Source organism: Pan troglodytes, chromosome 13, assembly GCF_028858775.2.
Source record: "Pan troglodytes isolate AG18354 chromosome 13, NHGRI_mPanTro3-v2.0_pri, whole genome shotgun sequence".
In the NCBI taxonomy this organism is placed as follows: Eukaryota; Metazoa; Chordata; class Mammalia; order Primates; family Hominidae; genus Pan; species Pan troglodytes.
In genome coordinates, this window is record NC_072411.2 from 129,273,203 (window position 1) to 129,297,129 (window position 23,927).

Here is a 23,927-nt window from a genome sequence, read left to right on the forward strand (position 1 = left end):
TCATTTTCTCAGGGAAGCCTTCCCTGGAATCCCAACTGAAGTTTAGTTGCTTTTTGATAAGCTCTTCATTCAGGACACTTAACTGGATTTAAACTGACATATCCTTTCATGTGCATGTCTGTCTTCCATGAAACTATGCTCTTTATAAAAGAAATTATTATTATTATTATTATTATTATTATTTGCTCCATTACCCAGGCTGGAGTGTAGTGGCACAATCATTGCTCACTGCAGCCTCCAACTCTTGGGTTCCAGCGATCCTCTCACCTCAGCCTCCTGAGTAGCTGGGACTACAGGCACACACCACCATGCCCAGATAATTTTTAAATTTTTTTGTAGAGAGGGGGTCTCACTGTGTTGCCCAGGCTGGTCTTGAACTATACTGGCCTCCAGGGATCCTCACGCCTTGGCCTCCCAAAGTGTTGGGATTATAGGCATGAACCACTGAGTCAAGCGGAAACTCTGTCCTTATGAGATTAGAAACTCTACTTAAATTTGTTCACTGCTATATTCCTGCAGGTGCCTAACAGATATTTGTCACTGTGTAAGTCATAAAAGGTAAACTGAGGAAACTCACTCTCTTTATAGTAAAGCACTGTTTGGCCTTTATATTCTCTGGACTGGGAGTCAAGAAGCATGATTAGTGGTTCCACCAATATTTCTAACTCCCTGTGTATTCTTATGTAGATCACTGGTATTCATATGGTGTTTTATTTCCTCAGTCCTGAACTTCATGTCCAGGTAGAGATTTATTCCCTAGAGTAACTAAGGAGGAGGAGTGTTAGCCAGCCCCTTCCTCCTTCCTCTTGGTGACTAGAGTGTTAGCAAGTCAGTCCAATTCTGAAGTTCAATAATTGGAAGCCTACTTACCCATAGATTTGAGCCACATTCTCTAAAATTGATTTCATTGCTAATACAGATGAACAGGCTTGCTCCATACTGTTCTACAGGCTGTGCACTGCACAATTCCACAGATGCCATTTGCACTATAGTCATGGCGGCCTCACAGTGATTTTTATCTGTGACCTAATCTTTTGCCTTATTTCACACTTGGTTCAGAACTCAGGCAAGGTGCTCGTTACTGGGCTCCTTTTGCAAATTTCAACTGTTGCTTTTCTGATATCCAGCTTCCTTATTTATGAAATAGGGAAGTTAAAATGGATACTCATTAGTCATCTTTTTTCAACAAAAAGCTTCTTTGAACCTAAAAATTCTCTGAAATTCTGGTGACCAAAAACTGATCTCCCCAAATATTAGCAGTTGGATAAAAATTGATTAAAATAAATATTTTAACCTCAAATACTGGGGAAATTCAGTGATTCGGGATCTTTGCAGGAATATAAAAAAGCAAAGTCAGCAGTCTAAAACTAAGCTGTCCAATACAGAAGCTTCTAACCATACATGGCTAGTTAGCACTTGAAATGTGGCCAGTCCAACCTGAGCTGTGCTGTCAGTGTGGAACACACATGGGATTTCAAAAGCAGGAAGAAGGAGTGGCTTACTTGCAAAAGGAATTAGGTTTGCACAATCAGCTCAATTATCTCATTGATAAATGTATATTAACTATATGTTAAAATAAAAATATTTAAATATATTATGTTAAATCACATAAAGTATGAAAGTTCACTTGTTTTTACTTGTTAAAATGTGTCTACTATATTTTTAAATTGCACATGTGGCTTGCATTACATTTCTACTGTTCAATTCTGGCCTGGAAGATTATCAAGAGTATTATTAGGGGCTAAAGATGAACTTGTGTTTCTTCCTTTTACTTGTCCAACTTTGACCCAAACTTCAGGACTCTTTGGGGAAATAAGGACATTTTGGAAGATAGTCACTTTGTTTGCATAGGAAATAGAAATGGCGGCACAGTACCCCAGACCCTCAAGGGTAAGATAAGCAAGTTGTTCACATATTACTTAACGGAACAACATTCATACCTTTCTGGCCATCTTTTCCATCACATCCTGGAAAGCCTTTGTATCCTGGAGGGCCTGGTGGGCCAGGGGGACCTGGTGGCCCTGGTAGACCACAGTCACCTGGCTCCCCTCTCAGAAGGTCAACACTCCCAGGGAGGCCTGGAGGCCCAGGTGCTCCTGACCACAGAGAAGAGACAAAAATATTCTTTTAGTCAAAGACGACTGTGTATACTGGCTGCTTGACAGCTTCCGAAGAAAAACAATTCAATGACTTGCAAGCAAGGAATAAAGAGAATTAGAAGAATAAGAAAGTCAATGATAACAGAAATGAAATAGAATGAATCATAATACCAAGTTGAGAAATGGTGTAGATAATGGGTTGGTAACTGTTAGACAAAATGAACCCAAGCAAAACCTTCCTTCCCTTCAAAGTCATTCCTGTTGAAAATATCATTTTGGGTTTTTGTTTGCATTGCCATCTTACTGCTTTAATAAGATAGATGGATGGATGGATGGATGGATGGATGGATGGATGGATGGATAGACGGTTGGATGGATAGATAAGATGGATGGATGGATGGATATGTGGATAGATGGTTGGATGGACGGATGGATGGATGGATGGATGGATGGATGGATGGATGGATGGATAGACTGATGGACAGATAGACAGGCATTTGAGGAAATACGTCTGGTGGGAAAGGAATGTTCACTCGATTAAATTTATAATCCTAATGGAAAACAAGTTCCCACAAATAGGAATAAATTGACCCCAATTATATTCCTACTTAGCTTCTGTACTTCTTAGCACACTTTTGAGAGCTTTATTATTTTCAGTGTATGATCCCTAAAATCCTAAAGATTCAAAGATGATGGGCATGTGTCTTTATGGAAGAGTTCTAAGAGCTTGTATGAATGCAATTGCCTGCATTTAGCAAGATATCACACGGAGCCACACTCTTCTCCCAACTCCCAACCCAGCTCTAGCCTAAACCTACTTGGTCAGCTTAGTAATGACTTCCAACATCTTTCCTTACCAAAGTTTGTCCCTGTGAAGTGATGAAAGAAACAACATGTACTGTCAGCAGCACATGAAGAGACTGTTTCTTGTGTGCCACAAGCCTGCATCCTGTCACTCTGGGCTAGTGCCAGTGGTTTATGTGACAGTGGCTAGAGACCAACAAGGAGGGTGCGATTCCCACTTGCCACCCACTTCTGAAAACATTTGGTCAGCATCAAGCTGGTGATAAGAAACGCTTGCTTATCAGTTTCTAGCCTGAAGAGACGAGGGTCTAACAGAGCTGAAATTGAAGAGAGGGCCAAGTCCTGGGTCCTGGATATGGTCCTGAGAGCCCACCACTACCCAAAGTCCCACCCTAACTGTGTCCCACTTATCCACCTGCCAAGCTGATGGGGGGCTGCTTCAGTGCTTCTATTCTGCCACTCTCTGGTCCCACATTCCTCCAGAGCTGGCAGCATCTAACAAAGGGAGCACTGCCATCCTTTGTCATGATTCTCTCATACCTCTTGGGCCATCAGGACCAGGAGGTCCCTGATCTCCAGGTGGACCCGGGTCAGGAATGTCCTTAGGAGCTCTTCCTGTGGCACCTGCAGGACCAGGTGGTCCTGAACTCCCTAAGAAGAGACATGTTCACATGTTATCCTCATTGCATTTGGAAGGTTTTGGTTTAGTTATTGAAAGAAGGGCAAAGCATGCTACAGCTTACCTGGGGTTCCTGGGGGACCTTTTTCTCCACGAGGACCTGGAGGAGAGATTCCTGGGCTCCCAGGGTCTCCTCTCTCCCCTTTTAGCCCAGGTATTCCCACTGGACCAGGTGGCCCCACATCATGCAAACCTTAATGGGGAAAACAGAATTAATACTATATCTTCTCTTTTCTTGTCCCTGTTATAGTGCCTGAAAAGGAACCACTTCCCAATAGCGGCAGAGGAGTGGCTGGTTCTGCAGACACCAACCACTGGTTGCAGTGGTGATCCAAATGTCTGCACCATTTCTCTCTTAGGACCTATCACACTGGTCAGCCATAAGTTTTATTTCTTTTATAGTTATTTTCCAGATTTTAAAAAACAACAACTTAGAGGCAATATCAACCTCCCACCTCTACAATGGAAAGAGTAAAAACAAATGAGATACAATAAGTAATTATGCATAAGTTGCTTTGAAATTTGAGGTGGAAACTGGCATGATTAGAACTATTGTGGAGTTTCACACTGGGAAGGAAGGACATCAGTGTTTTCTTGGAAGGCACACACATTTAATCTGACTATTTGGAGGATCTACTAAATGAATCTTAAGTGACTATATTGCTGGATCTTCCAAACTAGAAAGACTTCACCTCTCTCCAACAATAAATTCAAACCTAGCAGCACAATTCCTGTTCCCCAGGGTCACTCAAATTTGCATGTTAGGTTTCAGCTACTTTGTCTGATCATAAGCGGTTTTTCTGAGAAAGTAACACAACAAATGTGCATTATACTAACAGAACAAGATACACTTGTCAAAGATTAACCTATTTGTGGTATGAAAATGACAGCAAATTGTGGAGGTAATTTGTTTTAGCAGTGGCCATAAAAGGATGCTATTAGTACTAATTTGACCCATGTGGTCAAACATAGCATTACTATACTTAATACAAAAATTCTAAAATCCCCAGCTATTTACTTGTTAGGATAACATTTTGAAATCTGGCTCAATTGTTCAGAGTACTTTTAGTGGACAGAAAATTCCAAGCAATACCAACAAAAGACACTGTTAACCAACCATTCCTTCTTAAATAGGGTTTTCTCAAATGTCCTTTTCATATGTCATTTTCAGCACTAAAAATAGCTCCAATAGTGTGTCTCTAACCTAAGCCAGTTTTTTTTCAGTTTTGCCTCCAAATCTCATGAAGTGCAGAAATACCAGGGAGGGTACCACTTTCTCTCATGAACCATGGACTGAAGCTCAGTCTGTTACGAATCGATTAGGTGCTTACCTGAAGCACCTTTAGTTCCTTTCTGACCTTTCAATCCATGCAAGCCGTTCAGGCCAGGTGATCCGGAGGGACCTGAAAAACACCACAGGCCTGTGACCCAAAGGAAGACCAGCCACCGGTACTCACTCTAGCCACAAACGCAGGCACTGCCCAGCAGAGGGCGCGTTGCTGGGGCCAGCAAACAGCTCTGAGCGTCTGGACTTCATCATCAGGGTGGAAACCCAGGCCCAGGACTATTTAACACATTCATCCGATAAAGATTTTCTGCCAAGACAGCTTAACACAAACATTTCTTTGGTTTTAAAGTACTGCTGTTGGTTTCTGATCCTATCGTGACCAGATATGGTCTAGAATTACTGAATCTTGGCATAGGAAGTGACCTTTGATTTTATGACAATAAAATCACCCTACATGAGGAAAGAGATCGGATGGGAGCAAATCCAGGCCTCACACCTCCCAGGCTTGGGGTCACTGCACCCTCCCAAGGGCTGCAGGCTCTGGTTTCTTCAGGATCTACTCATGGAGATGCAGTCAGACGAGAGGACGCATGGCGCCTGTGGCATGCTGGCAAATGCTTGCCCTGCGATGCTCAGGCCTGCATGGCGAGTGTGGCTCCAGCTATTGCTTTGCAGTCACTTCTTTCACAACCATTCTGATGCCTTTCTGCAGAACCTAAGTTTATTTTGCGATGATCACTGAAAACTCCCGTCTGTGTAAACAGACATTACCCCACTGATGCCTGTGCCTTCTCTCAGAACCTTCTGTTTAGTTCTCCAAAGAGCCGTCCACCAGCCTGGCTTGACTGAAGTTGTCGCTAAACACTTCCAGTGGAAAATTTTTTTTAAGGTTTTTTATCAACGTATGTTGAGTTGTGTTGAAGTTGTCTGAACGAGAGCCTTTTCAAATGACACTTCTTGATGGCCCTTGGTAAAGTTGGAGGAGGAGAGGCAAGGAAGAAAGCAGGTAAGGAATATTTATCGAGCATCTCCAGGGCACTGAGCCATCTGCTGGGTGCCTTCTCACAAGTCCTGTCCCACTGATGGCTATGAGCACTGAAGCTTCTTCCCAGCCTCTGGTCAAGCCTGGAAAACTTCCTATCTCATCAGTAGATCTTCCACCCAGTAGCTGTTTTTTTTAAAAATTTATTTATTTATTTATTTATTTATTTACTATTATACTTTAAGTTTTAGGGTACATGTGCACAATGTGCAGGTTAGTTACATATGTATACATGTGCCATGCTGGTGCGCTGCACCCACTAACTCGTCATCTAGCATTAGGTATATCTCCCAATGCTATCCCTCCCCCCTCCCCCCACCCCACAACAGTCCCGAGAGTGTGATGTTCCCCTTCCTGTGTCCATGTGTTCTCATTGTTCAATTCCCACCTATGAGTGAGAATATGCGGTGTTTGGTTTTTTGTTCTTGCGATAGTTTACTGAGAATGATGATTTCCAATTTCATCCATGTCCCTACAAAGGACATGAACTCATCATTTTTTATGGCTGCATAGTATTCCATGGTGTATAGAGCCTCTCGGTGCACAGCCAGCCTGTTTACTTAGTGTAGGGTCACATCTCTCAAATTTGGGATAAAAATACCATCAGCTTATAAGGTTGAACACAGAAGGTGCCCCTCACCTACCCCCGTGATATAGGACCCCCTTGATTGTTGATGTCCACCCCACACTGTGAAACAATCATGTCTTTGGGTGACTGTCTCCCCTGCTCAAGGGTAAATAGGAGTTCAAGACTAGGTCCTATGGATGTGTTCAATAAATGTTTGTTGAGTGAGTGAATGAAAAAATATGGAACAAGGTGGATGAGGGAGAAAGCTACAAAAAGGAGCAGGGTAGAATTTTTATTTGTATGCCATATCTTTCTTTAGTAGATTTACAGGACAAATATAATTTACAGAAGTTAGAGGTATCAGTCTGCATATAAATAATTCAAGTGCTAATTATTGTCTATTCATTTTAAGCAAGTCCTCTATGTATTCTTATTAGAAGCTGGCATAGTTAGTTGCTTCCATTCTATTTATCATCAGTACTTGAAACAGACAGTCATTATTCTTTTAAGATCTAAGATTTAGATTGGTTCAAATGAGCCATATTCTCGTGCACCAAAAAAAAAAAAAAAATGGGAATGTATCTTTATTTTCCCCAAATCTCTTATTCCTGATCACTTTTTTACAGTTCTGGCTTAGTTTATTCTCCAATCCTCTTTCCTATTTTATGAGCCAACGTTTCAAGTTTGCACCAAAAGAACACACAGACCTTCTTTATCTGCCAAATCTGGATATTTATTGCAATCTATCTGAAATGATAATAAATTTTCGGGGGGACCACTTCACTATTTCCACATGTTTTGATCTCCAGCTTTAGTCACCAAGATTGATGGCTTGGGGACTTGGCTGGGGTGGAATGTCTCTGCTTCTGCCAGCTCTCCATTGTCACATCAACACATCCAGATCCTAGGTTGTCACGGTCCCAGCCTCTCGCCATTGTTGAACTGGCCGACCCTTATCTGACCCAATGTTATCGTTCTAAATTGAATGCAGCTACATCTGAGTAGGGTTGTAAGGGTAATTTTTCCTTTTTACTGAAAGCTTTTTATCAATCCCATCTCTAAATCAGAAAGTTGTTCATGCATAAAATATATAGAGTGCAGATGAGAGGCAATTAGGCTAACAAAGCACATTTCTGGGTAATGAGGAATTTTTATTCACCTCTCTGGTCGTCCTCCTGCTAAACAACCATCATTTAAGGCTGCAGCACACTGCACTTTCAGGCTGGGTGCTCTTTCTCTAGTCAGTGAATGTAACCTCCAATCCAGCTGGAATTGTGGCTCCCATCTTTGTTAGCCAGCGAACTCTTTATGACTGCATTCCCACTCTCAGGCTGTATTTTGTTCTAAAGCCTGAAAACATTACTCGACACACCCAAGAGCTTTTATATGGGCTCATACTTTTAACACATAGGGTGACCAACGTGTCCCTGTTTGCCTGCGACTTCTTCCTGGTTTTAGCACTGAAATTTCTACATCCTGAAATACCCACTCAGGCCCAGGCAAAACGGGACAGCTGCTCACCCTAACTTCAAAGCTGATGGGAAGAGAGATCTTTGTGACTATAAGTAATGGTTGAAAAACCTGGAAGATTCTTATTAACAAAGATTCCAAAATAAGATTTAAATATTTTTTGTATCAGCAAATATGTGAGTGCCTACTAAGGGTGTAAGATATGGTTTCCTAATGCACAGAGTCTGCCCCAAATGTACCTCCTGGCAGGTGCTGTCAAGACGATGCGGGACAAGTCTATCCCTGACTTGACAGAACAAACAGGCAATTACATCCAGTGTGGTAAGTGCTGTGGGGGAAGGGCAGGAGGGGAGTAATCTAGTAAAAAAAAGGGGGGGAGAATATTTCCATGATGTTCATAGCTCTATGGGACATGGCATCTCTTTTCTGAGGAAAGCCATTTCCAGATTCTTTTTTCTTATGAAACATTTTACTTGCTACCAGTAAATATGGATACAAAATCCATATTCTTTCCAGTTCTTGTCATGCTACAGATAATATTCTTTAGGTTTTCATTATTTCAATCTTATATTACTTTCCAACTAGGAACTGGGTGTTCTCCTTTTAAAGGGCATTTGTACTTAAAGTCTAGGAATCAAGCCATTTTATTATGATGATGATGATACTTTAAGTTCTGGGATACATGTACAGAATGTGCAGGTTTTTTACATAGGTATACGTGTGCCATGGTGGTTTGCTGCACCCATCAACCCGACATCTGTATTAGGTATTTCTCCTAATGCTATCCCTCCCCTAGCCTCTCACCCACTGACAGGCCCCAGTGTGTGATATTCCTCTCCCTGTGTCCATGTGTTCTCATTGTTTAGCTCCCACTTATGAGTGAGAACATGTGGTGTTTGGTTTTCTGTTCCTGTGTTAGTTTGCTGAGAATGATGGTTTTCAGCTTCATCCATGTCCCTGCAAAGGACATGCACTCATCCTTTTTTTATGGCTGCATAGTATTCCATGGTGTACATGTGCCACATTTTCTTTATCCAGTCTATCATTGATGGGCATTTGGGTTGGTTCCAAGTCTTTGCTATTGTGAATAGTGCTGCAATAAACATACATTTGCATAGGTCTTTATAGTAGAATGATTTATAATCCTTTGGGTATAAACCCAGTAATGGGATCACTGGGTCAAATGGAATTTCTGGTTCTAGATCCTTGAGGAATCGCCACACTGTCTTCCACAACGGTTGAACTAATTTACACTTCCACCAACAGTGTAAAAGCATTCCTATTTCTCCACATCCTCTCCAGCATCTGTTGTTTCCTGACTTTTTAATGATTGCCATTCTAACTGGTGTGAGATGGTATCTCATTGTGGTTTTGATTTGCATTTCTCTAATGACCACTGATGATGAGCTTTTTTTTTCATATGTTTGTTGGCCGCATAAATGTCTTTTTGAGAAGTGTCTGTTTATATCCTTCGCCCACTTTTTGATGGGGTTGTTTCTTTCTTGTAAATTTGTTTGAATTCCTTGTAGATTGTCAGATGGATAGACTGCAAAAATTTTCTCCCATTCTGTAGGTTGCCTGTTCACTCTGATGATAGTTTCTTTGCTGTGCAGAAGCTCTTTAGTTTAATTAGATCCCATTTGTCAATTTTGGCTTTTGTTGCCACTGCTTTAGGTGTTTTAGCCATGAAGTCTTTGCCCATGCCTATGACCTGAATGGTACTGTCTAGGTTTTCTTCTAGGGTTTTTACAGTTTTAGATCTTATGTTTAAGTGTTTAATCCATCTTGAGTTAATTTTTGTATAAGGTGTAAGGAAGGGGTCCGGTTTCAGTATTCTGAATATGGCTAGCCAGTTTTTCCAACACCATTTATTAAATAGGGAACCCTTTCCCCATTGCTTGTTTTTGTCAGGTTTGTGGAAGATCAGATGGTTGTAGATGTGTGGAGTTATTTCTGAGGTCTCTGTTTTGTTCCATTGGTCAAGATATCTGTTTTGGTACCAGTACCATGCTTTTATGGTTACTGTAGCCTTGTACTATAGTTGGAAATCAGGTAGCCTGATGCCTCTGGCTTTATTCTTTTTGTTTAGGATTGTCTTGGCTATACAGGCTCTTTTTTGGTTCCATTTGAAATTTAAAGTAGTTTTTTGTAATTCTGTGAAGAAAGTCAATGGTAGCTGGAATCAAGCCATTTTTAGCATATGTTTAAGTTAAAGTTTAAATCTGATTGAACACAAGCAGGATGCAAAATCCATATGGCCTGTTCTAGCAGAGCAAACAGCTTTGAGTTCAGCAGCTGGTTTGTTCAAACAAGATAATCAGTCCCCTTGACTTAGTTAGAACATACTGCAAATATTTAGTTTCTCAGTTCAAAGTGTTTCTGCTGGAGTGTGGTTCATTTTTATATCAGCATGATAAGCTGCAACAATGAATTTATACTGCAGATGTTTTAACTTTTCAGAATGTATTTCACTGTTTTGTTTTGTGTTGTGGTTTTTAAAGACTGGTTGTTCTCTGAGCTGTTTGAAGTGAAACAGTGTCACTGTATGGTGATGGAGCACCACTGCAACATCTGTCTGTAGGTGGTATGAACATGCGAAGTAATATGTTCATTTCCTCACCTTCTCTTTTTAACACACTATTTCATAGCACGGAATTATGATGTGATTGGAGATTAATTTTGGGGTGATTTTGTTATGGATCAAATTTATTAGCTATTAGTTTTGTTTTGTTTTGTTTTGTTTGAGACAGAGTCTTGCTCTGTCACCCAGGCTGGAGTTCAGTGGTGCAATCTCAGTTCACTGCAACCTCCGCCTCCTGGGTTCCAGCGATTCTTCTGCCTCAGCTTCCCAAGTAGCTGGGACTACAGGCACCCGCCATGACGCTCACCTAATTTTTGTATTTTTTTAGTACAGATGGGGTTTCGCTATATGTTGGCCAGGCTGGTCTCGAACTCCTGACCTCAGCTGATCCGCCTGCCTCAGCCTCCCACAGTGCTGTGATTACAGGCATTAGCCACCACGCCGGCCAGCTATTAGTTTTGTAATAGCATGCCATACTGAAGTTATGTGATAAATGCAAACAAATTCAAAGGAAATAAAGATCAACAACAGTGGCATGAGCCCTGTCATTTTGACCAAATTGGGTGTATGTTTTTAAGCCACCAAGACACTTAAAAATCCTTGCTGTGTTACTGAACTGGGAGGGTAGGAAGAAGTGGAGGGTAGGAAAAAGTGGGAGTGGTTAATGATGACAAATGTTTTCTTTTGGTTCTTTACCAACTGTCTTCCAGACACAAAAAAGTGTCAAAGAATACGCCATGAAGGCTGTAGAGATGGTCAGAGACAGGAAATGGCCACAATCACCACAGAAACTTTCAAAATAACAGAATGATCATTTGCCTGAAATCCTAAATTTATCATGAATTGCTGGAATTCATATTACTAGAAGTGTCAATGAAGACGGAGAACAGTACAAAGATGTCTTGTGAAGGGAACTTTTCCTATCAAGTTATGTGATTGTGTGAAAATACATGAGTATACCAACTCTTCAACATAAATGGCTCCTGTCTCCACAGAATTGCACCAAGTAATACCTACCACACTACAACTTCTGGAAAATTACAATTATTTCAAAGCTATCCAATGAGTGAAGAGGGCAAAGTGTGGGAAAATCGTATTTGAATTTTCAAAACAGTAAAAGGATTAATCCCAGAAGAAGGGGTTTCCAACTCAGTACCTTCTGAAAGGAGGGACTTTTTATTTTACCAGGATTTCGTATACATATGAGTCAATGAGCAAAGGCAGGTGGAAGGAGAAAGGAAGAAGAAATAGAGGAAACCTGGTTACAAGACTCTACCAAGTAAGCTGGAACCATCAGCTGTTGGTTCAGATAAGGACTGCAACCTCATAGCTACTAGCTCAGATATTCATTCTCCTATTTGTCCATTCATTCATACCACCAACCAGTATACTTGTTATTGACTGGGTCTCAAGGGTATATGAAATGTCCTTGCTTTTTAAAAAATCATACTCTGTTTGATGAGAAAAACCTCCAAACAAATGTGATACAACGTAAGTGTTATGCTAAAGATATGTTCAAAAATACCCATAGAAAAAATACTTTTTCTTTTTTTTTTTTTTTTTTGAGATGGAGTCTTACTCTGTTGCCTAGGCTGGAGCGCAGTGGCACGATATTGGCTCACTGCAACCTCCACCTTCCAGGTTCAAGCAATTCTCCTGCCTCAGCCTCCCGAGTAGATGGGATGGGATTACAGGCATGCACCACCACACAGCTAATTTTTATATTTTTAGTAGAGATGGGGTTTCACCATGTTGGCCAGACTGGTCTCGAACTACTGACCTCAAGTGATCCGCCCACCTCAGCCTCCCAAAACTCTGGGATTACAGGCGTGAGCCACCTGGCCAAAAAAGTACTTTTTCTAAAGTGGAAGAAATGGACTGAAGAGGGGTTGATACCATGGATGAATGTGAGGGCATAAAGATTTGTTAATGACAAGTATTTTATATTATATTGTATTGTATTATATTATATTATAACCAGACTTTTATAACCAGTCCACTATTGCCTTTACAGACCAAGAAATTCAACCCAGAAAAAATTATTCTTGATTGAACAAAGATGATGAACACTAATTATTCTATATCTGTAGCACCTTATTGTTTTCTCTTCCACTTATCATGATCAGTAAATATATATTCATTTCCACATATATTATTAATGTCTTTCTCTCCTGCCATACTGTCAGCTCCATGAGGGCAGGAAGCAGGTCTATTTTCTTCAAAACTGTACACCCAGCATCTAGCACAGAATCTAGGATAGTAGGAGCTTAACCATAGGTGAAGAGAATACATGAATAATGGGCCTAAACATCATAAAAATCATTTGGCTAAATGCCTTCAGAAATAAGATGGTAGCAACCGGGCACTCACATCCTAGCACTTCAGGAGGCCGAGGCGGGTGGATCATTTGAGGTCAGGAGTTTGAGACCAGCCTGGCCAACATGGTGAAACCCCGTCTCCACTAAAAAATACAAAAATTAGCCAGGCATGGTGATGCGCACCTGTAATCCCAGCTACTTGGGAGGCTGAGGCAGGAGGATTGCTTGAACCTGGGAGGTGGAGGTTGCAGTGAGCTGAGATCGCATCACTGCACTCCAGCCTGGGCGACAGAGCAAGACACCATCAAAAAAAAGAAAAAAGAAAAGGAAAGAAAAGTAAAAAAGAAAGAGAGAGAGAGAGAGAAGGAAGGAAGGAAGGAGAGAGAGTGGGGGGAGAGAGAGAGAGAGAGAGAGAGAGAAAGAAAGAAAGAAAGAAAGAAAGAAAGAAAGAAAGAAAGAAAGAAAGAAAGAAAGAAAGAAGAAAAGAAAGAAAATGGTAGCACTACCATTCTCCCTGGTAGAAGGCAGGTCAGCTGACTGGATGGGCACTACCTGCAGCCCTGGCTAAGGAAGAGTAGGAAGATGCTAATGGCACCTACGGAAAAGAGTGGTATGACCAAGAGCAGGGTCACTCACTGGTACAGGAAAAAAACACCATCAATTTGCCCTCATTGGGCTGCATCTTTCTTGTGAGATGGGCTTCGTTTTGACTTACCTTTTATTCCCGGAGGACCTGGTATCCCTGGATCCCCCTGGAGGCCTCTTGGCCCAGGGTCTCCCATTTCTCCTGGCTGTCCCCTCAGCCCAGGCATCCCGTGATCACCTGAGGATGACAGGGAAGTTTTGCAGATGGCCAGATAATAAATGAGTTACATTCACTGCGAAAGTCATCTATGTTCTTAATATATGAGTAACAGAGAACATTGTCTAATTACTTTTTCTTCCTATACATCTTAACTCTAGGGAGAAAAATACATTTAAATTCAGGAGGAGAAAATACATTTCCAAATAAATGAAATTGCCAACTATAGTTTTAAACTTTCTCTTTTTTTCTGAATTGGCAGGAAAAGTATCCATTAAAATACTGTGCTGTAAGTGTGACATCTGCCTTAGGTCTAAAGGAGGGGAAAACAAACAAACAAACAAACAAACAAACAAACAAAACAGCATCCTGAATGGCAGGAGAAATGCAAAGGGCTAGAAAGGAGCTGCTATCTGGGCCAGACACAGTGGCTCATGCCTGTAATCCCGGCACTTTGGGAGGCTGAGACAGCCTCCCTGAGGTCGGGAGTTTGAGGCTACAGTGAGCTATGATTGTGCCACCACACTCCAGCCTTCTTAATAGAGTGAGGCCCTCTCTCTCTAAAAGAATAAAAACTAAAAAGAAAGGAGTTGCTATCTGTCTGACCATTCCTTTGTGTCTGGTGCCATGCTAGGCACTTTATAGGTGCTGTCTTAATCTACTTCAAGTCACTCAGTGAAACCCACTAGCTTATAGGTGAGGCATAGGTGAGCTTAAGTGACCTATCCAAAGTCACAGGTCTGGGAAATGGCAGAGCCATATCTGAATTTAGGTCTAATTAAAGACTGGTGGTTTCTGAAACACTCTGAGACACAAGAGTGCTCAGGAAGTCTCCAGATTTCCTTTCAAGGTACCTGGGCACCCTGGTGGTCCAGAGGAGCCAGGTGGCCCTGGCCTTCCAGGTGATCCTCTGGGCCCTTGAATACCAGGCAAGCCCTGCTCTCCAGATGCTCCAAAATGCCCTAAAGAAGGAAAGATCAAACATCAGAGTTGCTGTTTGAGACAGTGAATCTGTAAAATCACCAAGTTCAGCCCACCCTATTCTTTTCTATCCTTACTTTTTTAGTTTTAAATAGTTTCTATTGGAAAGGAAAATAACATTAAGGAAAAACTGATAACAAAATGCCCATAATCCCACCAGCTTAACACAATTCTTCATATGTACATACATGTACAGATAATACCCACAATTTTATATTCTGGTTTTTAAAATTAGTGTTGTATCATAAGTAATTTTCCAAGTTTATATTGGTTTTCCTAATTATCATTTTTAAGTGAATGGCCAGTAGCTTTTTGAGTCAATCTTAATTAAATTAACTAATTCAATTTCTTTTACTATTGGCCGTTTAAGTTATCCTAACTCTGCTGTTATCCATAATGCTCTTTATATATCTCTTGTCAATTTTGTTTCTCCTATTAAATTGTTTCCTTAGGAAAAATTCCTAGGAGTAGAATTTCTGGATAAATAGCATGATATTTTGGTATTTTCAAATGCATTTTAAATGCTGAAGTATTTTAAAGTACATCACACCGTAGTGTAATTCCATCCCTAAATACTTCAGGAGGTAAGAAGTCTGAAAAATAAGAACGTTTTTCTACATTGCCAAAATAACATTTCGCAGCCAAGAAAATTAATAGCAATTCTTAATACCCTCAAACACTCATCCCATACTTGAATCCCCCCAATTATCCCCTTAATGTCTTTCACAGATGGTTTGTCCACACCACGTTCCATCCCAGAATCACCCATAACATCTAATGGATAGGTCTCTTCAATTTCTAAAAATTTAAAGCAGTCCTTTTCTTATGACAGTGACTTGCTGCAGAGCACAATTCAGTTCTTCTCTAGTTTTCTAGAACAGACCATTCAACATTTGGTTCTTGATACAGGTTGCCAGTAGTTTGGAGTAAGTGCTGCACTGACTCACACCACCATATGGAACCCACCCACAGCTCCAAGAGCATGCCGTGTTCTTACTGAGGACATTTTAGTTTGTTGGCCTCTTTTCTTGCTAATTTATTAAAGATAAAATGATATTTCAGACACTTGAAATTACATTTCTTTGATTACTAAAGAGGATGACTATTTCCCCATGTGTTTATTTACAATGTATGAGTTTAATGCATGTTTATGGGATAAACCAATAGTGTGTGCTGAAAATCACTGGTTGAATCTGCACATAAAATATATGTCTCTGTATTTACAAACCATGCTAGGGGGGCTACAGTCATCATTTATTATAGCACACAGGAAACAAGCTTTTGTTAGTCTGTACCTGTTCCCTGATTGAATTTAACATCTATTAGTCTCACTATGTATTATCTTATTTATCCTGAAAACATTCCTACAGTAAAGTAGCATTATTCTCATCTACAAATGAAAACACTGAAATATTAAAAAAAAAAACTTGTCTCCTGAATTTTGTGGGGTTGTGTTAAGAACAGAACTTCTGAGTTAATTTGCACTATATTTTCTCTCTGAATAGAGTGCAGAGTAGGTAGGACTGAACCCAGGATAATCACATATAATCCCAAGACCAGCTGCAGATTCATGCCTTCTCATGATGCTCATTCAAGTTCAATGCAGCTTTCTCCAGTCAATGGAAATAGTGTATTAAGTAAACTCTGTGCTAGTGAATAACATATAATATAATTTAAAATTTCTAAGCTGAGGCCATGGCATATGGGAAAGGGGCCAATTTAAATGGTGGTAACCACAGGAGAACAGGCAAATTTGGCCAAGGCAAACTTTCTGAAAAAGTCAGCCTAAGTGTAAAATCACTCAGGTTTATGATTTTTAAGTTAAAATACTAGGTAACATCACAGGCCCCCATTTTGGACTACCCTGAGCTTATAAAATCTTCCTATCTTTGGGGTTTACATAAAAATACCAGTAAGTATGGGAAAATGTCTTCATGTTTTGCTGACTGATGATGGTGATGATGACAATGATGATCATTACATTTTATATTTGTATAGTTATTTTCAGTTTCAGTTTCTTTCATTTGATCCTCAGGACAATCCTGCAGTATGCATAGGGCCAGTTTACAGGTGAGGCAACTACTCTCAGAGAAGATACTCTCAGCTTACCCAAGACCACAGGTGAAGTATTAATGGAGGTTGACTTTGAGCCACCGATTTTTCCCTTCTGAGGCTTCTCACTTTGATATTTGTCATGAACTCCCATAATGCTGACCTCAAAACTATTTTCCCTATCAAATGTATACTTCAGTTATACAGTTCAGTTAAAATATTATACTATCTAGGCTGGGCACAGTGCCTCACACCTGTAATCCAAGCAGTTTGGGAAGCCAAGGCAGGCAGATCACTTGAGGCCAGGAGTTTGAGACCACCCTAGCCAACATGACAAAACTCTGTCTCTACCAAAAATACAAAAATCAGCTGGTGTGGTGGTGCACACCTGTAGTCCCAGCTACTTGGGAGGCTAAGGTGGGAGAATTGCTTGAACCCGGAAGGTGGAGGTTGCAGTGAGCCAAGATTGTGCCACTCCACTCCAGCCTGGGTGAAACAGCAAGACTCCATCTCAAAAAAAAATACATATATATATATACACATATATATACATATATATACTAAATATATATACATATATACATATATATACTATCTAAATATATATACATATATATATTTAGATATATATATCTATCTAAATATATTTGTTCATGTCAGAGGTGAAAGACCCATAGCAAAGAAGGTGGGAAAGGTAGTTTGTGCCACTGTATTAACTTGTTTTTGTTAGACTTCCATTTTAGCAATCTTACAGTATAAAAACAAAGAAAATAAAATTTCTCATATAGTTCTGCTCAGAAAATATCTAATATTCTTTCTGTTGTATGAAATGAAACACAGCTATTGCCAGAGGGAATTTTAAGATAATGCACAAAATTATTGATATGAGGTGTTTTAATTTACAAGGTACCCAGCTAAACACAAACCTGGTTTCTAACCTGACCACTATTGGCTGAGTGCCCTGGGATATAACTTATTTAACCAGGCATCTGTGAATGGACTTTTGTTCCATTCAAACAACGCATATTCCTGGGCATGCATCTTTGTACACTTGTCTGATTACTGACTCCAGATAAATTCCTAGGAGAATTCCTAAGTCAAGCGATATGCATATTTTAAATATTGGTGCATTTCTATAGGGTCCAGAAAGGGAGTACCAATTAATATCTCCAACATTTTCTGAAATGTAAACATATATGAGTTAAACCAATAGAGCATTCTGTCCTAAGGCTGCTTTCCCCTCTAGGGGTCCTGTTCTGTTGGCTTGAACTCAAATGGTTTCCCTTTCCTGGTAAAGCATGGAGCTGTGCATAACACTGGCACCCCCCTTCTGCTGTGGGTCATCTAATGTAGCCAGTTGTGGCCTCAGCTGTCACAAGAACTCAATGGTGCATCACAATCCATTCTGAAGGATTCCATGTTAATTATTATTGAGAAGCAAAATACTGTTTAAAATGACTTAGATTTCTTGTTGGTGATGAGGTTTATGTTTGCTTGATTTGGTTTGATTTTTAGTAAATTAAAATAGATTAAATGATAGCTCAACAATGGCACACCACTTACACTGGCATGTGCTTTTCTCAGTAGAAAGAAAGAGCTGGAATGACAACCTGCAGCTGTAGTCATTGTGAGTGGTTATTGCGAATGCATCATTTTAAATGATAGAGGGTGCAAAATGGTCCAGATTTTAATTGTTTGCAATATTCATTTTTGAGTTTGCCAAAATATGGGCATGCCTGGGGAGTTTATTATTGTGTCAACATCATCAGTCACATGAGCCATGATGGAAAAATGATTGTGAATCCCTAGTATGTAACCCTGGTGTTCTTCTAGGCCAGGCAAGAAATGCTATGGAAGTGTTTATATATAACCCGTTTTATCTATACCTTAATGCACAAAGGGGGAAGAAAATATTGATATGATCATTGCCAGCTAGAAGTAATTGTTCTGCTTTTCAAACTAAACTACTTTTTTTGTTTTAGTAAGAAAAATATGCAGCTATACCTGGACATCCAGGGCTACCTGGCTCACCCTTTGGACCAGGTGGACCAAAGTGACTGGCAGGGTCACCTTTGTTTCCTGAAAGGGATAAAATGCATGTGACATTACTTTAGACAATTTAATTTGGTCTCATACAGGTGACAATAACGTTTATGGTATTTGTCTGTATAGCTTATCTTCAGATATTTTAGGAGAGTATTTTTAAATACTTTTATTCTAAACAAGAACAAATAGAAATATAGATGCAAGATGCAATTTACATACCACACACACACACACACACACACACACACACACACGGTTTTAGAATACATCACAATCATAAGGATCTCCAGGTATTGATAAGTTTAAGTTTTTAAGTCCTGAAAAAATTTTCAACTTTAGGTTTCTATTTAAGAAATTATTTGGCATTGAGTGACTATATCCTTATGTTTTAGAAACCAAAAGCAAAAATTCTCTTTTGGCTGCTGCAATCATATTTCAAGCTCTTTTATACGGCAGCTCAACTCAGTGTCCTTGCAAAAAGAAAATCACAAAGGCATACTGCATTGATGACAAGAGATGGCACATTCAAAAGTCACTGTAGGCCATGACTCCCACAGTCCCACAAAGCTACTGGTCACTCCATAATGCTTCCAGACACAAGGACCTACATTATGGTTGGGAGCCAGTTTGAAGTGGAGGACTCAAAATGGAGTGAGAGGAAAGGCAAGAAAATAGATGGGGTTTCAAGAGAATTAGAGAGGTAAGTTAGATGTATCTTATAGTAATTGCCCATTTACACCCCTTTCTAAAGGGGTTCCACCAGCACCTTGTGGAAGTCTTTCTCCTATCTGATTTTACTCATAATAATGGCCAATTGCTTGAGGAGTGGGATTCTGGCCCATTCCAGGTCAAATAAGTCTTTCCTTGAGAAGATGGAATAAGAAAGTGAGAATTTGAAGTCCTTGGCTACTGGGGCAGAAACCAAAAGCATTATCATGAGTTGTGCTGATGTAGAACATATTGGAGTACAACCCAACATATCCAGAAATATCCAGAAAAGATACTGTGTAGAGAGAGATGAAGCCAGTTGGTAGACAGGTAAATGAAAAAATAGACCATGGGAAAAAGTGAGAAACCATGGATTGCCTAAGGGCTAGGGTCCCTTTAGCTTTGGCAGAACTATGTCTCCTATCTGTGGGATCCATGAGACATCTTTGACTCCAGGTATCTTGAGTGCATTTCAATTCCTTTTAAGCATGGCCCAACACAAGATGAAGGAAGTGAGAGGAGGTAGGTTTTTACTGTGAAAGAATGGTAAAGAGACTAATAAATGTATAGGTAAGCAGAAAAGGAGTGACTTCTGAACCCCAAAGTTATAAAATATCAAAATCAAATATAAAACTTTTTCCATTTGTAACCATTTCCCAAGAAGGGATCTATATTATTCTTTCTGAAGAAATAAGCCCACACAGGTCATGTTTCTTACAGCATTTAGCATATTATTTATAGAGTGTCTCTCAAAGTAGTAAGGCAGAGGATTGTAGGTCGTTCATTAATTAGTATTTTATATTTTAAATTTCTTTTAACTTATATCAAAATAAAGGATAACTGCATGTTAACCTGTGAATTTACAGCTAGTTACGCTAAGGCTAAGGTTAAAAAGGTAAATCATTTTAAAGTAGATTTAAAGAAAAATATTAACCCAATGGTATACCAAGATAGTAAAACTATTAAAGGTTTTATGCAAACATTGCAACTAAGATATCCTGCTCTTTGTTTGTTTACTTGTTTGTCTGACTAAAGGGTGAATGAAGCCTCTCTTTCACTAGAATGTTAGGTGTGTTACAATGCAGCACTGTTTTTGACACAAGGTAAACTAAGGCCCGTGGGGCCAAATCTAGCCTGCAGCCAATTTTGCAAACAAAGTTCTATTGGAAAACAGCCACGCTCCTTTGTTTACATATAGTCTATGGCTGCTTTCACACTATAACAACACAGCTGAATAGTTGTGACTGAGACCATATGGCCCAACAAGCTGAAAATTGTTATGATCTGGCCCTTTAGGAAAAAAATATTTTGCTGACCTTGACTTATAGTAAAATAATAATAATAATAATAATAAATAACCCAATTGTAAATTACATCTATCTTGGGACTTCTTAAGTGAACTCTTAGCACCTGCTGGAAAGTCATGGCTTTAGCCTCTATGTCCTAACTGGGACTCTAAAAGCTGTACTTATGAAGTCCTTAGAAAAGATACTGGCTCCTGTGGGACATAGGGTTTCTAAGCCAAGGTGGGCACTGCCCACTGACATGGATCTGTTCTCCTTGCAACTGAGCTGTTACTTGAGGGGCTGCAGTCACTCCATGGACTGCTGCTGGGACTCTCACGGAGGAGGAAGACACGAAGAGCCTGCAGGCATGCTGTTTTCTATCTGATACCCTCGGATCTGAGTGACAACTGTAGAATATTTGGATCTTGAGTGTTTGACTGTCTAAGAAGAGCCCCTTGGGTGTTGCAGTTTCTTTGATACACTTTGCTTATCATGTAAAAGGCACTTGTTTACAATGTTATAAACATTCAGGACTATGCATTTGACAGATGGCTTCTGTATCTCCAAACCATACCTTTAGGTCCTCTTGCTCCATCAATTCCTGAAAATCCAGGGGGACCTGGAGAACCTGGCTCACCCTGACAGTTTAATGAAACAAAAGGCCTTAATCAGATTTCAAATACAAATGGCACATGCACAACACGATCCAGTTGTAATTTTCTGTAACTAATTTGGTTTTTGTAATCTGCAGTGGTAACGAAAGTTGAAATGCATGCAAGCCTCCCACTACATGTATCTAGTTTTTCAAAGTTGATATAGCTTCTCCAGAATTAGAGTTCTCAGTCGCAACTGGTAGCATCCCATTCTCTACACTTGGTTGTGAAACAGTAATTGTGTTACTAATTTGAATTTTAAATTACAAATAAACAAGTTGATACTAAATAAAATAGTATTATAAATCATAGCATATGAAAGACTTTACAAATCCATTTCATTCCAAAAGATGGATAGTGAGTTATGTGTTTTCCAGAAGTATAATGTTGGCAACTACATGTATTGTACCTCCTGGATTCTGAAAGGGTATTTTACTCATGGTTGTGAAGACGAAATATATTGAAAGCAAAATCTGTGATATCTGAAACTGGAAGACTTTAAAGACAGGATTTGGGTGATTTTTCAGGACAACTTTCATTCCAGTAAACCAGTGGTCATGAGGCAAGTCTTCATGAGTGGTTTAAACCAGGCTGGGAGATAGTGATTATGTGACTTGGTCCTCTATGTTAGGGGAACCAGGCAGGAGCACTGGTCAGAAATGTCAGTTTCATCGTGGCCTTCTAGAAGGCTCTATTTTCTCCTTGAGCTACACCTTACATTCTAAAAGCCAGTGAAAGGGCAATGGTATATACGCTGGCAAATTATAGCTCCTTACGGACATCCTAAGAACAGAAAGGTTTTATTGTCTCTTCCCCCACAAAGCAGTAGCCCCTTACCTGGTCACCTGGAAGTCCTGGAAAACCAATGAACCCTCTTAGACCAGTTGAGCCTGGAGGGCCTGGGGGTCCAGGATGCCCTGGCTGACCTTTCTCACCAGGTTCCCCTCTCTGAAATCCAGGTGGTCCGTATGTTCCCGGCTCTCCTCTTCTCCCTTGCATCCCGGGAGTTCCTTTATCACCTGATGAAGTTGGAAGTGTTACAGGTCTCTGCTGAAATTTTGAGCTAGGTAATAGTTAGGCTGAGGGACCTGGTCCTACTTTTAGGAGATAAAGCCAAAGGTATTGAGGATTCTGAATGCTGTCCCAAGCCGCTTCCTGATCATTTCTGGCTTCAGTGACCTCACTGATGAAAGAAGCTGCCTGGGAATATCTAAGGACTATCAGAGGTGGGAGGGAGCACACAGGATTATTTGCTTCAGCTGCTTATTTTACAAATGAAGAAGCACTTACCCAGAAAAGTTAAAATATTTGCCCTCTAACAACTAGCTGAGAGAAGCCAAGATGAGCACCTCATGCAGACTAAGTCTGACCTTGGAGGAGCACACAAATGGGGTTGTCAAAAATCCTCGCTCTGCAATGTTTCTGTGGACCATTAGCGTGGGCATTGGGGTGTCTGTTAGAAAGGCAGGATCCCTGGCTGCCCCAGAGCTGCTGAATCAGAATCTGCATTTTAACAAGCTCTCCAGGTGATTAATGTGCTCTGAAGTTTGAGAGGCACTGGTCATAATGACTTGAACAGTCATTGCGCTATTCACTTTAAAACCAACTACCAAACCTGAAACCAGTATTTTATGTATAGCTCACGTTGATCCCAGTTTAGAATATCCAAATCTAGGAATACACAGGAACTTCAGCTAAATTTTAGCATGGAGAAACAAAAAATGTACCACAAGGTTTATTTGTGTTTATTTATATCTAAAAAAAATGGCCTTTTCTCACAGTGGTTCACGCCTGTAATCCAGCATTTTGGGAGGCCGAGGCGGGTGGATCACCTGAGGCCAAGAGTTTGAGACCAGCCTGGCCAACATGGTGAAACCCCCATCTCTACTAAAAATACAAAAATTAGCCAGGTGTGGCGGCATGCGCCTGTAATTCCAGCTACTCGGGAGGCTGAGGCAGGAGAATCGCTTGAACCCGGGAGGCAGAGGTTGCAGTGAGCTGAGATGGTGCCACTGCACTCCAGCCTGGGCGACAAGAGCAAAACTCCATCTCAAAAAAAAAAAGTCTTTTCTAATCTCAGTGTTATTGGGGAAAGTTGCCTAACACATGTGATCTGTAAAGATGTCAACTTATTTGATATGGTTAAAAACTCTTAAGTGTTTACCTCTTTCTCCTGGGAATCCATCATCTCCAGGAGGTCCAGGTTCCCCAGGTGTTCCCTTTTGGGAAATGATAGCCATTTCTCCTTCATCTCCGGGAGGTCCTATGGCTCCTATGGATATTAATTATGCAAGAACAAAATGAACAGGAACATCACACACATAATTTATCCATTACTACATTTCACTCCCAAATCACAAATTCCCACTTAACCTACGAAGCTGTATTTATGTAGATCACAAAATGTCACCATCGTTGGCTGATTTCCTAAAGGAAGGTCAGTCATCTTTTACGTTCCTGACCCCACTTGTCCAGCCACAGAGTCTGGTGTACCAGGAGTGCTCACTGAATGTTTGCCAAATTCAACCAAACTGGTCGGGGTCTTCACTG

General features: G+C 40.3%; 1 protein-coding gene across 4 annotated transcripts in view; it reads right to left on the reverse strand.

Moving 5' to 3' along the window:
- The window catches only part of COL4A4 (collagen type IV alpha 4 chain), a 157,373-nt gene that overhangs the window by 21,570 nt on the left and 111,876 nt on the right, over nucleotides 1-23,927 (reverse strand). For all 4 annotated transcript variants that reach the window (XM_516128.7, XM_054679440.2, XM_009444464.5 and 1 more), the window contains 10 exons: nucleotides 23,542-23,649; nucleotides 22,215-22,396; nucleotides 21,299-21,362; nucleotides 18,689-18,763; nucleotides 14,506-14,613; nucleotides 13,565-13,672; nucleotides 4,914-4,985; nucleotides 3,647-3,775; nucleotides 3,444-3,554; nucleotides 1,941-2,096 (listed from right to left, as the gene is read on the reverse strand). In XM_516128.7, the coding sequence (XP_516128.5) occupies nucleotides 1,941-2,096; nucleotides 3,444-3,554; nucleotides 3,647-3,775; nucleotides 4,914-4,985; nucleotides 13,565-13,672; nucleotides 14,506-14,613; nucleotides 18,689-18,763; nucleotides 21,299-21,362; nucleotides 22,215-22,396; nucleotides 23,542-23,649 (1,113 nt within the window). The remainder of the gene's footprint in view (nucleotides 1-1,940; nucleotides 2,097-3,443; nucleotides 3,555-3,646; nucleotides 3,776-4,913; nucleotides 4,986-13,564; nucleotides 13,673-14,505; nucleotides 14,614-18,688; nucleotides 18,764-21,298; nucleotides 21,363-22,214; nucleotides 22,397-23,541; nucleotides 23,650-23,927) is intronic.